The sequence below is a fragment of the Leuresthes tenuis genome, unplaced genomic scaffold, assembly GCF_036924035.1.
Source record: "Leuresthes tenuis unplaced genomic scaffold, fLeuTen1.0.hap1 SCAF_22, whole genome shotgun sequence".
NCBI lineage: Eukaryota > Metazoa > Chordata > Actinopteri > Atheriniformes > Atherinopsidae > Leuresthes > Leuresthes tenuis.
The window spans coordinates 24,953,668-24,975,571 of NW_027325376.1; the positions used below are offsets into that span (position 1 = coordinate 24,953,668).

The 21,904-nt window shown below is 36.7% G+C and overlaps 1 protein-coding gene across 3 annotated transcripts in view; it reads right to left on the reverse strand.

Annotated features, from left to right (window-relative positions):
• eml3 (EMAP like 3) overlaps positions 1-21,904 on the reverse strand; it is a 74,887-nt gene that overhangs the window by 9,777 nt on the left and 43,206 nt on the right. For all 3 annotated transcript variants that reach the window (XM_072375798.1, XM_072375799.1, XM_072375800.1), the window contains 10 exons: positions 20,801-20,836; positions 20,078-20,198; positions 12,208-12,357; positions 9,409-9,478; positions 9,009-9,119; positions 4,516-4,611; positions 2,363-2,497; positions 1,909-2,047; positions 1,532-1,683; positions 1,286-1,411 (listed from right to left, as the gene is read on the reverse strand). In XM_072375798.1, coding sequence (XP_072231899.1) covers positions 1,286-1,411; positions 1,532-1,683; positions 1,909-2,047; positions 2,363-2,497; positions 4,516-4,611; positions 9,009-9,119; positions 9,409-9,478; positions 12,208-12,357; positions 20,078-20,198; positions 20,801-20,836 — 1,136 coding nt within the window. The remainder of the gene's footprint in view (positions 1-1,285; positions 1,412-1,531; positions 1,684-1,908; positions 2,048-2,362; positions 2,498-4,515; positions 4,612-9,008; positions 9,120-9,408; positions 9,479-12,207; positions 12,358-20,077; positions 20,199-20,800; positions 20,837-21,904) is intronic.

Genomic DNA, 21,904 nt, shown 5'->3' on the forward strand with positions numbered 1-21,904 from the left:
CATGTTCTCCCAGTGTATGCATGGGTACTCTGGCTTCCTCCCACCGTCCAAAAACATGCATGTTAGGTCTCTAAAATTGTCCGTGGTTGTTTGTCTTGTGTGGCCCTGTCATTGACTGGCGACCTGTCCAGGGTGTACCCCACCTCTGGCCCGGCCCCAGCCCCCCGCAACCCGACCGATGGATTAAGCAGGTATAGAAAATGAATGAATGAATGGATGGATATAGTTGTCTAAAATTTTCTTTACATTGCTGAAAAGAATGCTTGACTCACTGAAGTAAATAGGCTTTTTAAATGTCTGTAAATTGTTGTGTATATCAAAGACACATAAATGGTAACTAAAGCATTATTTGTGCAATAAATTGCTGGAAATATGCAAAGCCATCACATTGTATGCATCCGTTTGCCTCTCTCCTCCTCTCTGTTCTCACATATAGTGTACATTAACAGAGCTGAATTCCCATTAAAGCTACTCTCATTCACATATTTGTCTCTCTGAAACTGTGACTGAAAAGTGTCCCATTATAGCTGTAGTCTGTGCAGTAATTCCAGCTAGATGTACAATGATCAACCGGACAGAAAGTTAGAAGTGAGAGAATGTCTTATAACTTTTTCTTACTCAGTTCTACACCACAAAGACAAAACTATACATATTTGAGCACCTCACAGGCATTGCTGCTATTGACAGAGCAGAGGAGAGGCAGAGACAAATGGTCCTGCAGTAGAGGACAGACCTCCTTCTTGATGGATGTTTATCCTAGAAGTCGCTAGATTTGTTACTAGCTGCTGTTTTGAAAAAAAAGATGCTGAGAGTATCAACAAAATTGTATAGTTGGGAAGACAGTAAAAAACTAATTCACAGCAAGTGAATTTGAGCCTGCTAGTGTGAGAAAATGGACGTGTGGCGTGAGAGTGTGTAAAGTAAGTGTGAATTGCGTTGAGAGCCTATATATAGGTTCAGACCAAAAGAGTTAAATGAGAGTACTTGCCACAATACAGGAGTTTTTTTTAATACATGGAGCCTATGCAGCATATTTTGGTTATTTCAACAGAAAGATTAATTAGCCACTTATGAGTGTCATCCCATACACTGCCACCCAATCACCTACCAGTCTGTAGGTGGTTAATACCACTCAAATAAAGAAATTAAGAAAATAAAAAGAATATATCATTTTGTATGTCTTTTAAAGTAAAAATAAATAAATATATACATGTTTCTATATTATATGGGTGAAACATTTGCACGACTTTCAATACTTTATGGATGGAAGTGTTTATTAGCATACCTGCACTATGGCCACAAACCCGTCTGAAAAGGTTCCTCTAAGAATGGCATTTCGGGTTGTACCAACCAAAAGCTCCTCTTCATCCACATTTGCAATGGTGCGGACTGCCCCAAACTTTTCTGGAATCTGGACAAATAATTGTTTAATTCATTAATCCCAACAATCAAAGTATTTCTGTCTCATGTGAATGTCACTTCACACAGCTTCTCAGCAGATGTATAGCAGACCCATACAGTTGTGGTTCACCTCACACTCTCTCTCAGGTGCCAGGTCAGCACTCCAGCGGATGATCTTACGATCCTTTCCCCCTCCGCTGAGCAGAGCACCACCCTGCAGAGTGCATAGCGTGAAGACGCTGCCTTCATGTGCTTTGGTCAGTTGCATGATCTGGAAGGTCTCTGCAGGAAAGACCACATGAGCAAATTTGTGAATGAGCATGAATGAGCACATGATCCATGTGAACAAGAGGCAAACATTTAGTCAATACAAAAGTAGGACTCTAAGATCAATGCTTGAATCTCAACTTCAAATATAAGGAGTTTCTCTCTTATGGTCACAGATCAAGAGACAAAAAATGGTTAACTTTCAATTTACCAGACTGTATTTTGCTCCACAGCACTAACCTTTGGCTCCTTTACCAAGAGTTTTGACATCTGCTGCTGACTTTCCCCATGTGAGGATGTTCCCTTCAGAGTCTCCTGTCAGAACATCTCCAGTGAGGCTAAAGACAAAGCACTGGATGAACTTGGGCTTCTTGTATTTCTGAAAACAAAGAATAATTAATTATATGACAACAGTTTAATCCACTGTTAGTACAGGTTTATCATGTTGTTCTTTTATTCGGATAATACATTTGATATGTTCAAATTTGAACTGTTGCATCTATCTGTTTCCTTTGTAATATTTGCTCTGAATTTCTAGTTCCCCTTGTTGATACTTCTTTCCTCACTTTTTAGGATGTACAAGCAACAAAATTAATTTTAAAGCACTTGCTCATATCAGTACGACCAGGAGAGTTAACACACAGAAAATGTTGCAGAGATAAAGTAAGTGTGAATAAACTTTAATCTGTCTTACTCCAAAGATTCCTTGTTTCTTGGTAAACTGTCCTGCGCTGAGTGTCCAGAAGTAGACATGGGATTTACCACAGGTGATGATGTTGGTACTATCATTGGGGTTAAACTCCACAGCAAGCACAGCCTCATTGGTGCTCTACACATCCAGCAGTACAAACAGGTTTAGCACAATTACAGTGTAAATATCTTGTTGTGTCAGTCTAGTCTTTGTTGCATGATAAAGTAACATTCATAAACATGATAACAATTCTGAAACCAAAAGTCTTCAACACCAAATGGTCTGACCTGCTATGAGGTAGGTGATATAATATAAGTCAAACAATGGTTTACAGAGGATGAATCTTCTTTATGCAATCAAAACCTTTAGTTTTTAAGATCATTCCTCTATGATGGGGTGGACAGTTAGCATATCATCAAGAATTAAAGAAGCATAATATAATACAGATATTGTGAAATTAGGTTATAGATGGATAGCAATCTAAAACCAAAAACAACTTGGAAATGATCATTATTCTGAATCTTCTACAGATATTGCCTTTGTGGCATCAAAAATACTGAAGACAACATTTTCTTTTGTAAAAAAAATATTATAATATGATCCCATTTGATATATATAAATAAAATTATATTTCTGAATGATATATTTTCATCCTCCTCTATGGTATCCTAAAAAAAACAAATACAGAAAAAACAAATCGAGAAGAGTAGTTTTGAAGTTTAAAAAAATCCAAGAAAATGTTAACCTACTGATTTTGGTACAGAAAGTACAAGATCACAGTTTGTATACAAGACCCTTAGTTCATGTCTGTGCTGTAAAATGCAAAGTGTCTTAAACAACAATTCAGCCGTTATAGTTACTAAAGTAGGTGTAATCATGTTACCCCTGGATGGACTTGCATGTTTATAAAGTGTAAGCCTGTCCAGCACTGAGCTCCTTTCCAACCCTTCACCATATATTCTGAATGCTACATTCCTCAAAACACACAGTGAGTTCTAACACAAGCTCATTAAATTCTTGACTTGATATGAGAAACAACTTTAAACACTCAACTAAGCATTCCTATCAATACAGATGGATACATTTACTGTATAAAATATTTGCACTGCTGCCATGACCACCACGCTGAAATTTGAAGAAATTGAGCTGTCTTTGGATAAAAGCCCACAGAAACAGTGCAAAGACTCAGTTATAGTCGTTTCAACTCTCTCTTTAGGACTGAGATAGTGTATTGGTAACATTGCCACCGTTCATGTGGGTGATGTGGGTTCAAATCCCCTACATGAAAGGTATTAACACCTCCAGGGGGGGTCCTTGTGCAAGACCCCCTTACAATACCTGTAAATTGCTTTGGATAAAAGTGTCTGCCAAAAGCATAAACATAAACTCTATAACACATATTTCCCCATCTCCAGTCAGAAAACACTTCCTTTTCGGAAAAGTATCTCCACAGTCCGCAAGCAGCATCTTAGCCAAGATTATTCTAATATCTTGACTTCAGTTTAAGAATGCCATTGATTCTGGGGATTATAAAATACTGAAATGGCTGAACATTTAAAGATTCCCTAAAGCACATTGTAAAGAATGAGATATATTGCAGAATATAAAATCATGTCATCCCAAAGCAGTCAGGGACAATGGCATTTTTTTAACACTTGAAGGCAGAGCTAACAAGCAAAAACATCCAACATAACATCCAATTCCTTATTGACAGTAGTCATTATATAGAACTTATTTGAAAGCATCTGTCTCTGAACCATTATCAGTTACACTAAAAATAAAAAAATGACTAATGTACCTGCCTCTGAGCAGATTTATAATAACTCACTGTATCGTGATTGTTAACAGATTTTCATCTTCAAATAAATAAAGTGATAACAATAATAATAATATTAACAATAGTAAATCATCTAAGTTATGTGGCACTGTTTACAAGGGTTACAAATTGCTTATAAATGGGAATGAGATCACAGAGATATTTATACTTGCATATATTTGTACTTGCATACAAGCACACAAGTGAACATATCTAAGAAACTACACTTGAATTAAACAAGAATTTGAAGCGACTGAGATGAATGCACGAGATATCAGTCTGACTAAACCTATTCAATTAGTTTGCATTTCTTTTTTACTTTAATCTGTGTCTTCTTTACCTTGACCTCTGCATGCTTGATTTCCTTAGTGCAGTCCCATACTGACAACATGTGTTCATTTGAGTCATCGATTACACACAGGAACAGTCCGGAGTCCTGAAAGCATCACGTGACAAGACAGTGAGAACAGTCTGGGCGTGCCTCTGAAAGTCTTGCCTTTCTGAACAAATAAAAGCTGTTCAAAAAAATATTACTTTTCCTCCATAAATCATTAGGTCCAAAACACAGAGAGGTTTGTGGCACACCACTGAAAATGAGGTGTTTACTATAATTCTTCCAATCACAAATCGCCCTTTTGAGGGGCTAAACGTAGTCTAAAACTCATGAGATTTTATACACACATCTGGAAATGTGAACATTTATGTATCATAAAGGAAGGCACATGAGCTTATAAAAATGGCTCCACAGCACCCCCAAGGAAAGTTAAACAGATCACAACAGTTTAGGGGCAGCAGTAGCTCAGAGGAGAGAGCTGTTGTCTGCCAATCAGATGTTCCCAGTGTCCTCAACCCAAATGTCGAAAAGTCCTGAGATAAGACCCCACATTGCCATTCATTAGCATGTGAGTGTGTGTGACCGAGATAAAAGCAATCAGTAACACTGTATGTCTATACAGTGTAAGTATAGTATAAGTGCTGAATTAATGTGTATGATTGAAAGCAAGACTAGAAAAGTGATTTAATATGGGATACATATGGGATTTTAATTAAACCCTCTCACACATATTTACTACCTGTATTGAATGCCAAACAAATATGTATCATCTCAAGACCTACAAAAATGTCCTACATCTTAAACTGAACAATCTTCCATTTTGAAATTTATTCTTCAGTGTTCGCTGTATCTATTGTGTTTTTATGTGTGTTGTATTTGAACCAACTCGTCTAAGATATTAAAATATTTAATATTTAAAATATTTAAAAAACCTGGTTCAGACCCCAGCAACTACAATAACCCTCGTCCCATCTCCAACCTGCCATTTCTCTCAAAAATACTGGAAAAGGCCGTCACATCACAGGTTCAGGCCCATCTCTCCAACAATAACCTCTATGACCAATTCCAATCCTGCTTAAGCTCCCGCCACAGCACAGAAACGGCCCTCCTTAAAATTACAAACGATCTCAAAATGGCAGCTGACTCTGGACTATTATCCATCCTCATCCCTCTTGACCTGAGCTCGGCCTTCAATACCATCTCACACTCCATCCTCCTTGACAGATTGGCTTCAATTGGCATAACTGACACACCCCTAGACTGGTTCCACTCATATCTCTCTGGCCGAACTCAGTTCATCCATTTGAAATCATTCACATCCCACCCACCCTTCCCTCTCCGCCGGTGTTCCCCAGGGCTCTGTCCTGGGCCCTCTCCTATTTATTATTTATCTCCTCCCACTTGGACTGATATTCTGCAAACAAAAAATCCTTTTCCACTGTTATGCGGACAACACCCAGTTCTACATTTCTTCCAAACCCACTTCCACCTTCCCACCCTCCTCCTTCTGTGCCTGCTTACAGGAAATCAAAGCCTGGTTCTCCTCAAATTTCCTCAAACTCAACAGTAACAAAACTGTGGTAGTCCTTATTGGTACAAAGTCCATCCTCTCCAAACATCCCAGCTTCACCCTCAACATCGACAATTACTCTGTTTCCCCCACCCCACAGGCTAAGAGTCTGGGTGTCGTCCTCGACAGCCACACCCATATCAACAACGCCATCCGGTCCGCCTACTTCCACCTCCGTAACATCACTCACTCCCATCAGCACAGCTATCCTGGTTCACTCTCTGGTCTCTTCCCGCCTCGACTATTGCGATTCCCTTTTATTTGGTCTTCACCACAAGCTCCTCCGTAAATTCCAGCTGGTCCAGAATCATCATGCTGCCCGGATCATCACCAAAACACCATCCATCAGTCACATCACCCCCATTCTACACCAACTCCACTGGCTTCCCATCAAACACCGTATCAACTTCAAAATCCTCCTCTTGACATTTAAGGCCATCCATAACAATCACCCCCCCATACCTCTCTGCCCTCCTATGCATCAGTACCCCCACCCGGTCTCTCAGATCTGCTTCCTCCATCAGCCTGACTGTCCCCCCAGCACGTCTGTCCACCATGTGGTTCAGAGCCTTCAGCCGCTCTGCCCCCTCTCTGGAACTCCCTGCCCCCTGACATCAGGAATATTGACTCAGTTTCAGTTTTTAAGACTGATCTCAAAACCCACTTATTTAGACCGGCATTTGACCTGTAATATCAAGTCTTTTTGTTCTGCTGCAAACTCTGCTGTTGTCTGTTGTTTAAATTGTGTTTTATATTTTGATTGTTGTACGGCGACCTTGAGTGCCATGAAAGGCGCCTAACAAATAAAATGTATTATCATTATTATTAATAAGAGTTTCGATGAGACGTGATATTTCTTAAATCTAAATGAAGTTTTGGTCTGTGGTTGGCTGGCAAATTTCACTATTTCACCATGTAGGAGGAGGAGTCAGTAACTCACACATACATTGTACATTCCTCCTCAATAAGTTCAATAAGTGTTTTAAATAAGCACCATGGCTTGAAGACATCAAGAGGCCAATATTCTCCTAAATCTAAATGGCATAGACTTATGGCACATGTTTAAAGGGCATTATCTATCATTTCATGATAGTTTAAGTAATATAAAATTCCTTTGCCTGCTATTACTCAAAGTAATGAGCTCTTCTTTGAGAATAGATTCAACCATTAATTTTTAATATTTGCTACATTATAGTCATGGTTGTCATCATTGAGAGAGAAGCAGGTAAACTGGATAGTTATAGTTTACAAACTAAGAGTTTCTTGCCTAAAGTGCACCACAAGTTTCTGCTTAGGCCCTTTATTGTTTCTGTTTCATCTGCTCTCTCTTCAGAAGATCTAGAGCACGTTTGGAAATATAGTACGATTGTGTCACGCTCTGAAGTTATTCAGAAGTTATTGTTATTCATGCATTTATTTCATGACTTCCATATTATTGTGATTCTTTGTTCGCTTCTCTAAGCAAACTACAGGGAACTACAGGTTGCTCGGAATTTTGCTGCAACGCTTCTAACGAGGTCCTCTAAGTACTCGCATGTCATGCTGTTGCAAACTTAGTAGCAGTGGCTCCCCATCAATTTCAGAGTCCACTTTAAGATACTTGTTTTGACTTTTAAAGCTTTGCATGGACAGGCCAGGGTACATTAGATAACGTTTACATCCATACGTCTACAGCAGGTTCCTGAGGTCGTGTGATCAGGGCCCGACGACTGTAAATCATACAAGGCTGGGAACTAAAGGAGACAGAGCTTTTGCACCGGTGGCCCTGTCGTGATCCATGGCTTTTTGTGTTTTGATTTTCATGTCCTTTGAAGGTAAATGGACTTGTACTTGTACAGCGCTTTTCTAGTCTAACTGACCACTCAAAGCGCTTCACTACATGCCGCATTCACCCACTCACACACACTCATACAGCACGTCTTAACTACTTAACTACGTGCTTTTTCTAATCATTCACACACATTCATACCCCAGTGATACACTGGGGGGGCAACGTGGGGTTCAGTGTCCAAGGACGCTCCGACATGTATCCTGGGGGAAGCCAGAGTCGAACCACCGACCCTCTGATTGGTGGCGACTGCTCTTCCTCCTGAGCTACAGCTACAGCCGCCCCCCCCCAGTAATTTGGGTTTCTATGGTTTATTTATTTCTTAGTTCCTTGGTTGCTGTCTGTTCTTTGTCGGTATTTTGTTTGAGCTCTTACTTTGTATTGCGTTTTAGAATCCTGTTCTGTTCTGCAATTACTTCCTCATTTGTCCCTCTCAGTATATATTCCGCTTGGTTAATCTAATTACTTGTCAGATCCTTGTCGATTTCTTCATAGTTATTCTCAGTAGTTTGTTTTATTGCTTGTTTTATTGCTTGTTTTATTGCTTGCTTTATTGGTTTAAATTTTTTTTTTGCCATCTGGTTTGTCAAAAATTTAGTTTTTTACATATGGCTCTTTATTTTCTTCTGGTCAATGTTGAGATCTTTAGCGCACCATTGTAATGTGTGAGAAGTTGAAATATTGTCAGACAGAAGGCAGAAATTTTAGCTACAGCTCTAAAAGTTTTGTTCAAGTTCAATAATCTCAAATGATGAGAAAAAATCTTCTCAGTACTGCAGCTAATTATCATAGCTGAAAATATGGTAGAGAAAAGTTGTGTAGCCATTTATTTAATATCACAAATTGTTGGATTTCACTGAACAATGATGAGTCAGATTAACTTTAATTTACTTGTAATTGTAACATGTTGAAAGAGATTCATATACATGTTACCACATCCCTTTTAAGACTTCGGTCTCAAAATGTTACAGACAAGCACCGGGGGATAATTAACACATGACACCAAAACATTGAGGTGCCACTAGATTTATGAAAAACAGTACACATGTGAGAACTGGTATAAATAATCATTTACAATATTGTTCATTGCAATCAACTCACAGCAAAGGAAAATGCCACCGATCCTACTCCTCTTTGGAAGGTTCCCAGGCCGATCTGCTGTAGTGTGACCAGGGTGCTGGAGTCCCAGATGTGAACACATGGCTGCAGAGGCTAGAACAGAAATTATACAAAATACACCACTTACATTTATCTGCAGAAGAATGCTTGATTAACTTTTCATTCCTTAATCAAAGTGAAATGTATTATAATTAATGGACAATTTTCTTTAAACTGTATGTCTGAACATGGGTTAACAGTCAGAAAGATGTCTCACTTGAGTGATATTGGCATAAGCTGTACTTGAAGTGTAAAGTTATGCTGTACATGCTATAAATGTTATGTCTACAAGGCTACTGTGGTAGATTCAAACATGTGAGATTGATTTAACAGCAGTATTCACCTTGCCATCTTTATCCACACCTGCTGTCTGGCCAGATGCCACTCGAACCTTGTCAGGATGAAGTGTGAGACTGCAGAAAGACAGATAGTTTAACTCTATAACAAACAGGGGTTGTACAAGGATTTTTTGGGGAAAAAATCTGTTAAGAATATATTGTCCTCTGGAAACACATGAGGGTATGGGATGGTATCCACTATGACAAAAAGACACACATGGTTTGCCAGTTAAATAGTGTAGAGATACTTTTGGATGTTAATTTTTGTCTCTCTACTTGCAGTCCATCTAAAATACCTAAGTTAAATGCAGATTCAGCTTTATTCATATTCATGTTATATGAACATTTCTGGAATTTTTGCAATTATACACACTTAACCCCTATCGAAGAGAAACAAGTTATTTTAAATGAAACCTTTTTTAAATCATCCTCTTGGAAAAAGCTTTTGGCAGACTTGAAGCATTATCAGTCCTCATTTTAAGTGATATTTGCATTAGTCTGATAAAGTCCATCATGGACTAATAAACAAATTCCTGTTAAAAACACTGCAATCTTTAGCTTCTAAGTAGTCATTTACATATTTCTCTCTGCAAATGTGTTTTAGAAGCTCTGAGATGCAACCAAAATATCTGAGACTCTGCCACTGAGGGAAAATGATGTTTGAGGCATTGCAACATCACTGTCCTAACTAAAAAAAAACTTTGGCTTGCCATAAAGCATTCTTTACGCAATCTAATGCTGTTGAAAAAGACATCAAAACACATCTGTTTTTGACCACTGTGTTGCTTTTTCCTTTCTTGAGATTGAAGTGGTTTAAATCCATATTTTAGAGAATACTCATCAACTATACAATATCTTATCTAGTACTGTGTTTGTGTCGAACATCAATACAAAACCTAGTAAGGAGTTCAAACTTCCTTACTTAAGAAGGTAGTGCATCAGGACTACCAGCAAGGTAATATCTTAGAATAGGTCTAATCTGCTATCATTGTCTAAACAAGTTTTAAGCTTGTTTTTGTTTCAGTAGATTTCAGAGGGTTATAACTAATTAAAACTATTTCAAACAAAATTTTGTTTCTTTGATTTCATTTAAAGCTGAAGTCAAAGTTTTGACTAGCCAAGAAAGTCTTGACTCATTTCTAGATACGTTCCCTCAGATTTACGAACGTGTCAGTAAAACAACGTGGCACATATTTTGGGACAGTTTCTCACAAGTTATAAATAGCTGGAAAGCTCTGCCATTATTCTATCCTCACATAATTCTGCCCCAACGCACCAAAAGCATTCATACATGAAAATTTGTTTGCGGAAGACAACAAAAAATGATGATACATTCTGAGTCATTTGACATCAAATCTCCCACAGACACACGTCACTCCACCTCACACACTGCTTAGAACAGTGGTGATAGTGGGTCGTCCAATGACCTGAAGGTTGGCAGTTTGATTCCCACTCTCACTGTTCAAAAGATTGGTGAACTGACAGCTTGAGGGGTAGCAGCCCACCTCCTTGCCATGGCCGAGGTGCCCTTGAGCAAGGCATCGTACCCCCATGCTCCTCTGCTGTGAATGGCTGCCCACCACGCTAGTGTATGGTCTCCATGAGTGTGTGACCCTGTGCATGTGCATTTGTGTTTAACAGGTGCCAACCTGGATGGATCAAATGGGAGTCATTTTGTGTATTTCGTGTGACAATGACTACATGACAATAAAAGTGATCTTAATCTTAATCTCATACCCGCCTACTTAACATTCCACTCCAACACTCTATTGACTGCAATTTGTACATCCGTCAATATCTAATAGTTTAAAATTTGTCAATAGCTACAATATTTTATCATCACCTTTTCATTTCATTCATTTGCAGTATATTTATCTTGAACTTGTATTTGGGTTAAAACCCTACCCTACTACCCTACAGCTACCCTGTGTGCCTTTAATTGCTTTTTTTTTTTTTAATCGAATCGGAATTGAATTGGATTTAATATGGATGAGAAAAACTAATGAAAAAGCTACAATGACTGACTTCTTCAAGATATTTTCAACTAGTATTAACATTCATACTGCACAGTGTGCTCACAAGCAGTCAGTGGCATGTAGAGAACACAGAGATATGATATTTAAGACCACATTCAAAGGTGGCCTTGGACACATGGAGCCACATTCTTATAACAATATAAACCCTTCTGGCTGGCTGTAATGGTTCTTCAGCATTCCTGCCAGTGGTGCTGAGGTTTTTTAACAATCTCCGTGAATTTCAGCCTGTGGCTAAGCTTCAGACAAGGAAAAGTTTAGTATTAAAGAATAAAATATTATGATATGTCATGTTTTTGGATGGTGGGAAGAAGCCGGAGTACACACGGAAAGAACATGCCAACTCCACACAGAAAGGCCCCAGCCGGGAGTTAAACCTGGAACCCACTCACTGTGAGACGACGGTGCTAAGCACCACACCACCGTGCAGCCCACAAACTAATCATTTAAATATTTTCTAAGCACTAAAATGTACAGAACCATTCCATTCTGTCATCGTCGGTGCACAAAAACTGTAAATATATACATTATTTCTAACAGCTCCTAATTTGTAAAGTTTACACAAGAATTGACTCCTGTTTGAAAGTTTAAGTGAGATATCCATCAATCGGTAATTTCCACAGAGTCTGTGGCTATTGATTATTGTGGCACAAGTAATCTTTACATTTATTTAAAATGTATACTTGATCAATGTCAAAAGATGCACATCATTAAAAAGTTTTTAGTTGAATTTAATCAACTCAGTAGATGCAGTTCATTTACTTTGCTTACCAGCGAACACAGTCTGTGTGTTTGCGATAGTGACGTTGTGTGCGGTTGTTGATATGATAAAGCACAATAACGCAGGCAATGAAGTACACCGCCTCGCCAGTAGGAAGGAAGTACAAATTGGCCCGGCAGTCCCGTCCCCGGTAACCATAACTAGCATAACGGGTCAAGGTTAATCAAAAAACATTAACGTTAATATTCTGGCTTGTTTAACATTTCTTTCCAATGAATGTGCATCTTATGTGTGTGTGTATGTTATGAATGTGCATCTTATGTGTGTATGTTATGAATGTGCATCTTATGTGTGTATGTTATGAATGTGCATCTTATGTGTGTGTGTATGTTATGAATGTGCATCTTATGTGTGTATGTTATGAATGTGCATCTTATGTGTGTATGTATGTTATGAATGTGCATCTTATGTGTGTATGTTATGAATGTGCATCTTATGTGTGCATGTTATGAATGTGCATCTTATGTGTGTATGTTATGAATGTGCATCTTATGTGTGTGTGTATGTTATGAATGTGCATCTTATGTGTGTGTGTATGTTATGAATGTGCATCTTATGTGTGTGTGTATGTTATGAATGTGCATCTTATGTGTGTGTGTATGTTATGAATGTGCATCTTATGTGTGTGTGTATGTTATGAATGTGCATCTTATGTGTGTATGTTATGAATGTGCATCTTATGTGTGTGTGTACGTTATGAATGTGCATCTTATGTGTGTACGTTATGAATGTGCATCTTATGTGTGTATGTTATGAATGTGCATCTTATGTGTGTATGTTATGAATGTGCATCTTATGTGTGCATGTTATGAATGTGCATCTTATGTGTGTATGTTATGAATGTGCATCTTATGTGTGTATGTTATGAATGTGCATCTTATGTGTGCATGTTATGAATGTGCATCTTATGTGTGTATGTTATGAATGTGCATCTTATGTGTGTATGTTATGAATGTGCATCTTATGTGTGTGTGTGTTATGAATGTGCATCTTATGTGTGTGTGTGTTATGAATGTGCATCTTATGTGTGTATGTTATGAATGTGCATCTTATGTGTGTGTGTATGTTATGAATGTGCATCTTATGTGTGTATGTTATGAATGTGCATCTTATGTGTGTATGTTATGAATGTGCATCTTATGTGTGTATGTTATGAATGTGCATCTTATGTGTGTATGTTATGAATGTGCATCTTATGTGTGTATGTTATGAATGTGCATCTTATGTGTGTATGTTATGAATGTGCATCTTATGTGTGTATGTTATGAATGTGCATCTTATGTGTGTATGTTATGAATGTGCATCTTATGTGTGTGTGTATGTTATGAATGTGCATCTTATGTGTGTATGTTATGAATGTGCATCTTATGTGTGTATGTTATGAATGTGCATCTTATGTGTGTATGTTATGAATGTGCATCTTATGTGTGTATGTTATGAATGTGCATCTTATGTGTGTATGTTATGAATGTGCATCTTATGTGTGTATGTTATGAATGTGCATCTTATGTGTGCATGTTATGAATGTGCATCTTATGTGTGTGTGTGTGTTATGAATGTGCATCTTATGTGTGCATGTTATGAATGTGCATCTTATGTGTGTATGTTATGAATGTGCATCTTATGTGTGTATGTTATGAATGTACATCTTATGTGTGTATGTTATGAATGTGCATCTTATGTGTGTGTGTGTGTTATGAATGTGCATCTTATGTGTGTATGTTATGAATGTGCATCTTATGTGTGCATGTTATGAATGTGCATCTTATGTGTGCATGTTATGAATGTGCATCTTATGTGTGTATGTTATGAATGTGCATCTTATGTGTGTATGTTATGAATGTGCATCTTATGTGTGTATGTTATGAATGTGCATCTTATGTGTGTATGTTATGAATGTGCATCTTATGTGTGTATGTTATGAATGTGCATCTTATGTGTGTATGTTATGAATGTGCATCTTATGTGTGCATGTTATGAATGTGCATCTTATGTGTGTATGTTATGAATGTGCATCTTATGTGTGTATGTTATGAATGTGCATCTTATGTGTGTATGTTATGAATGTGCATCTTATGTGTGTATGTTATGAATGTGCATCTTATGTGTGTATGTTATGAATGTGCATCTTATGTGTGTATGTTATGAATGTGCATCTTATGTGTGTATGTTATGAATGTGCATCTTATGTGTGTGTGTATGTTATGAATGTGCATCTTATGTGTGTATGTTATGAATGTGCATCTTATGTGTGCATGTTATGAATGTGCATCTTACGTGTGCATGTTATGAATGTGCATCTTATGTGTGTATGTTATGAATGTGCATCTTATGTGTGTGTGTATGTTATGAATGTGCATCTTATGTGTGCATGTTATGAATGTGCATCTTATGTGTGTGTGTATGTTATGAATGTGCATCTTATGTGTGTGTGTTATGAATGTGCATCTTATGTGTGTATGTTATGAATGTGCATCTTATGTGTGTACGTTATGAATGTGCATCTTATGTGTGCATGTTATGAATGTGCATCTTATGTGTGTGTGTGTGTTATGAATGTGCATCTTATGTGTGCATGTTATGAATGTGCATCTTATGTGTGTATGTTATGAATGTGCATCTTATGTGTGTATGTTATGAATGTACATCTTATGTGTGTATGTTATGAATGTGCATCTTATGTGTGTGTGTGTGTTATGAATGTGCATCTTATGTGTGTATGTTATGAATGTGCATCTTATGTGTGCATGTTATGAATGTGCATCTTATGTGTGCATGTTATGAATGTGCATCTTATGTGTGTATGTTATGAATGTGCATCTTATGTGTGTATGTTATGAATGTGCATCTTATGTGTGTATGTTATGAATGTGCATCTTATGTGTGTATGTTATGAATGTGCATCTTATGTGTGTATGTTATGAATGTGCATCTTATGTGTGTATGTTATGAATGTGCATCTTATGTGTGCATGTTATGAATGTGCATCTTATGTGTGTATGTTATGAATGTGCATCTTATGTGTGTATGTTATGAATGTGCATCTTATGTGTGTATGTTATGAATGTGCATCTTATGTGTGTATGTTATGAATGTGCATCTTATGTGTGTATGTTATGAATGTGCATCTTATGTGTGTATGTTATGAATGTGCATCTTATGTGTGTATGTTATGAATGTGCATCTTATGTGTGTATGTTATGAATGTGCATCTTATGTGTGTATGTTATGAATGTGCATCTTATGTGTGCATGTTATGAATGTGCATCTTACGTGTGCATGTTATGAATGTGCATCTTATGTGTGTATGTTATGAATGTGCATCTTATGTGTGTGTGTATGTTATGAATGTGCATCTTATGTGTGCATGTTATGAATGTGCATCTTATGTGTGTGTGTATGTTATGAATGTGCATCTTATGTGTGTGTGTTATGAATGTGCATCTTATGTGTGTATGTTATGAATGTGCATCTTATGTGTGTATGTTATGAATGTGCATCTTATGTGTGTATGTTATGAATGTGCATCTTATGTGTGTATGTTATGAATGTGCATCTTATGTGTGTATGTTATGAATGTGCATCTTATGTGTGTATGTTATGAATGTGCATCTTATGTGTGTATGTTATGAATGTGCATCTTATGTGTGTATGTTATGAATGTGCATCTTATGTGTGTATGTTATGAATGTGCATCTTATGTGTGTATGTTATGAATGTGCATCTTATGTGTGTATGTTATGAATGTGCATCTTATGTGTGTATGTTATGAATGTGCATCTTATGTGTGTATGTTATGAATGTGCATCTTATGTGTGCATGTTATGAATGTGCATCTTACGTGTGCATGTTATGAATGTGCATCTTATGTGTGTATGTTATGAATGTGCATCTTATGTGTGTGTGTATGTTATGAATGTGCATCTTATGTGTGCATGTTATGAATGTGCATCTTATGTGTGTGTGTATGTTATGAATGTGCATCTTATGTGTGTGTGTTATGAATGTGCATCTTATGTGTGTATGTTATGAATGTGCATCTTATGTGTGTACGTTATGAATGTGCATCTTATGTGTGTACGTTATGAATGTGCATCTTATGTGTGTACGTTATGAATGTGCATCTTATGTGTGCATGTTATGAATGTGCATCTTATGTGTGTATGTTATGAATGTGCATCTTATGTGTGTATGTTATGAATGTGCATCTTATGTGTGTATGTTATGAATGTGCATCTTATGTGTGTATGTTATGAATGTGCATCTTATGTGTGTATGTTATGAATGTGCATCTTATGTGTGTATGTTATGAATGTGCATCTTATGTGTGCATGTTATGAATGTGCATCTTATGTGTGCGTGTTATGAATGTGCATCTTATGTGTGTATGTTATGAATGTGCATCTTATGTGTGTATGTTATGAATGTGCATCTTATGTGTGTATGTTATGAATGTGCATCTTATGTGTGTATGTTATGAATGTGCATCTTATGTGTGTATGTTATGAATGTGCATCTTATGTGTGCATGTTATGAATGTGCATCTTATGTGTGTATGTTATGAATGTGCATTTTATGTGTGTATGTTATGAATGTGCATCTTATGTGTGTATGTTATGAATGTGCATCTTATGTGTGTATGTTATGAATGTGCATCTTATGTGTGTATGTTATGAATGTGCATCTTATGTGTGCATGTTATGAATGTGCATCTTATGTGTGTGTGTATGTTATGAATGTGCATCTTATGTGTGTATGTTATGAATGTGCATCTTATGTGTGTGTGTATGTTATGAATGTGCATCTTATGTGTGTATGTTATGAATGTGCATCTTATGTGTGTATGTTATGAATGTGCATCTTATGTGTGTGTGTATGTTATGAATGTGCATCTTATGTGTGTATGTTATGAATGTGCATCTTATGTGTGTGTGTTATGAATGTGCATCTTATGTGTGTATGTTATGAATGTGCATCTTATGTGTGTATGTTATGAATGTGCATCTTATGTGTGTATGTTATGAATGTGCATCTTATGTGTGCATGTTATGAATGTGCATCTTATGTGTGTGTGTATGTTATGAATGTGCATCTTATGTGTGTGTGTATGTTATGAATGTGCATCTTATGTGTGTATGTTATGAATGTGCATCTTATGTGTGCATGTTATGAATGTGCATCTTATGTGTGTATGTTATGAATGTGCATCTTATGTGTGCATGTTATGAATGTGCATCTTATGTGTGCGTGTTATGAATGTGCATCTTATGTGTGCGTGTTATGAATGTGCATCTTATGTGTGTGTGTGTGTATGTTATGAATGTGCATCTTATGTGTGTGTGTGTGTTATGAATGTGCATCTTATGTGTGCATGTTATGAATGTGCATCTTATGTGTGTATGTTATGAATGTGCATCTTATGTGTGTATGTTATGAATGTGCATCTTATGTGTGTATGTTATGAATGTGCATCTTATGTGTGTATGTTATGAATGTGCATCTTATGTGTGTATGTTATGAATGTGCATCTTATGTGTGTATGTTATGAATGTGCATCTTATGTGTGCATGTTATGAATGTGCATCTTATGTGTGTATGTTATGAATGTGCATCTTATGTGTGCATGTTATGAATGTGCATCTTATGTGTGCGTGTTATGAATGTGCATCTTATGTGTGCGTGTTATGAATGTGCATCTTATGTGTGCGTGTTATGAATGTGCATCTTATGTGTGCGTGTTATGAATGTGCATCTTATGTGTGTGTGTATGTTATGAATGTGCATCTTATGTGTGTGTGTGTTATGAATGTGCATCTTATGTGTGTATGTTATGAATGTGCATCTTATGTGTGTATGTTATGAATGTGCATCTTATGTGTGTATGTTATGAATGTGCATCTTATGTGTGTATGTTATGAATGTGCATCTTATGTGTGTATGTTATGAATGTGCATCTTATGTGTGTATGTTATGAATGTGCATCTTATGTGTGTATGTTATGAATGTGCATCTTATGTGTGTATGTTATGAATGTGCATCTTATGTGTGTATGTTATGAATGTGCATCTTATGTGTGTGTGTTATGAATGTGCATCTTATGTGTGTATGTTATGAATGTGCATCTTATGTGTGTATGTTATGAATGTGCATCTTATGTGTGTATGTTATGAATGTGCATCTTATGTGTGTATGTTATGAATGTGCATCTTATGTGTGCATGTTATGAATGTGCATCTTATGTGTGTGTGTATGTTATGAATGTGCATCTTATGTGTGTATGTTATGAATGTGCATCTTATGTGTGTGTGTATGTTATGAATGTGCATCTTATGTGTGTATGTTATGAATGTGCATCTTATGTGTGTGTGTATGTTATGAATGTGCATCTTATGTGTGTATGTTATGAATGTGCATCTTATGTGTGTGTGTATGTTATGAATGTGCATCTTATGTGTGTATGTTATGAATGTGCATCTTATGTGTGTATGTTATGAATGTGCATCTTATGTGTGTATGTTATGAATGTGCATCTTATGTGTGTATGTTATGAATGTGCATCTTATGTGTGTGTGTATGTTATGAATGTGCATCTTATGTGTGTATGTTATGAATGTGCATCTTATGTGTGTATGTTATGAATGTGCATCTTATGTGTGTATGTTATGAATGTGCATCTTATGTGTGTATGTATGTTATGAATGTGCATCTTATGTGTGTATGTTATGAATGTGCATCTTATGTGTGTATGTTATGAATGTGCATCTTATGTGTGTGTGTATGTTATGAATGTGCATCTTATGTGTGTATGTTATGAATGTGCATCTTATGTGTGCGTGTTATGAATGTGCATCTTATGTGTGCGTGTTATGAATGTTTATCTTATGTGTGCGTGTTATGAATGTGCATCTTATGTGTGCATGTTATGAATGTGCATCTTATGTGTGTATGTTATGAATGTGCATCTTATGTGTGTATGTTATGAATGTGCATCTTATGTGTGCATGTTATGAATGTGCATCTTATGTGTGTATGTTATGAATGTGCATCTTATGTGTGTATGTTATGAATGTGCATCTTATGTGTGTATGTTATGAATGTGCATCTTATGTGTGTGTGTACGTTATGAATGTGCATCTTATGTGTGCATGTTATGAATGTGCATCTTATGTGTGTATGTTATGAATGTGCATCTTATGTGTGTATGTTATGAATGTGCATCTTATGTGTGTATGTTATGAATGTGCATCTTATGTGTGTATGTTATGAATGTGCATCTTATGTGTGTATGTTATGAATGTGCATCTTATGTGTGTATGTTATGAATGTGCATCTTATGTGTGTATGTTATGAATGTGCATCTTATGTGTGTATGTTATGAATGTGCATCTTATGTGTGTATGTTATGAATGTGCATCTTATGTGTGTATGTTATGAATGTGCATCTTATGTGTGTATGTTATGAATGTGCATCTTATGTGTGTATGTTATGAATGTGCATCTTATGTGTGTATGTTATGAATGTGCATCTTATGTGTGTATGTTATGAATGTGCATCTTATGTGTGTATGTTATGAATGTGCATCTTATGTGTGCATGTTATGAATGTTTATCTTATGTGTGCGTGTTATGAATGTGCATCTTATGTGTGCATGTTATGAATGTGCATCTTATGTGTGTATGTTATGAATGTGCATCTTATGTGTGTGTGTATGTTATGAATGTGCATCTTATGTGTGTACGTTATGAATGTGTATCAATGTGTAACTTGAATCCTTTAAATAGCAGTGTCTGAATGTAACACAGCCCTCATAAATATGACCACATGACTGTGAATAATACTATAGCAATCAGAAAGGATACACCCAGTCCAGCTCCAGTCTCTCAGCGGGGGGCTCCATCTTTAGGTCTTCATAGTTGTGGATGTTAGAGGGGATGTACATGGTTATGGGTCGCCCGCGGATGAACATTTTGATCGACTGTCCTGAAATACAAATACAAGAGTAATTCAGCTCTAAACTGACTGAAGAGTAGACAAAGAGATATGTTGCACTTGGCATCTATGCATCAAAATGAGATGGGCAGCAACAATTGCTTCTCTAAGATTATTGCTGATATCTGTCTTTCTTGCCATTGTGCTAACACACACCTGAATGTTCCAGACCAACAAACTGCCAAAACTTCTGCTTCTATTGAAGAACTCACACTTGTTGGTGATCAATTAATCAAGCACATTTAATTAGCAGGACTTGGCTGCTACTTACCCTCTTAATTCCTACCATTTTTTTAAACTTTAATTTAGCTTATTAAATGACATTATAATATTTTGCGTTGTTGTGTTGGAATTACTGTCATTGTAGCAATCAGACAGCCTCATAAAGCTGGTTCCATTACAGTGCTAAAACACATAATTTAGTAGACACAGGGCAACATAATTCAACTCTTACATACTATAACAAGTCCAATATTTTCACTTAGTATAGTTACACTGGTCAGGTGGCAAATAACAACAAAAGAATGTGAATAAGATGCAACTGAAAAGTACAAATACTCGGTTGACACAAAGAGATCTAATTGGACGTCTACCTTGGCTGTAAGTTCCTCTTCTCGAGCCAGGAGATCCTGCGGATGAATAAAAGAAGTTTACCAAAACAAAAAAAACACATTGATCCTCTGAACTTCAAATCACAGCTAATTCTAATAATAATTTTTCTGCAAAATCTATCTTAAAAAATATTTTTTTAAGATTCAGATATGACCACATTTCAGATAAACCTGATTCATGTCAATAGCTTTCACATCAGTATATATGTGGACCTTATAAACATGTGTCCCATAACACCTCTAAGCTTATCTGAATACATAATACATAATAATATGTCTACCTACCTAATATATACACACCTACACGTAGAACTGTCCACTTGTGAATGGATTACCCAGAATGCATTTTAATAACAGGTGCAAACAGGCTTTGTGTCTCTTACAAGGAAATAATGGTACACTGAAAAACTCCTCATCAAACCAACATTCTAAAGTCTTATTGTTCCTATTTAGAAAATAGTGCACCATTCAAGACTAAATTGTGTAAGATACCATCTTCACACTTCTTTTTTACTTAGCTCGTAATTCTTAACATTACTTATTTTACATTCAAATCAAGATAGTCAAGGCACAGTTGAAGTCCGCAGCATGTCGTTAAAGACAGAATTTAACGGCGAGAGTATTTTAGCTTGATGTGCTTGTAACTTTAGGATTGCAGGTCTTGGCTATGTTGGTGATTTCTGCAATGTAAAAAAAAAAAACACACTTAAAATTGTTTGTGTCAAATGTCTTTAGACAAGACACCGAGCTGAATTTGTGCTTGAATATATGCGAAAATGACAGTGAAAAATAAGAAAGAAATGCTGTGCAAGTGAGTGAATCTAATCTCAAAGAACATACTAAGAAGGTCCAACCAGGCAATACAATCCAATTTGAATACTCTCAGGTCTTCTTGTCACTCACTGTGAGAAATCTAAAGCACAACAATCATTTTAAAGGGATGAGAGTTATGAAGAGATCATAACAAAATCATAGGAGGATTTGAAAAATGTTTTCTGGCATCCAACACTGTAGAGCTGGGCATTTATCATTCTGTCAAGTGAGGTGGAGTGGTGCCGCAGTTTGGCTAACCACAGTGGGTACGAT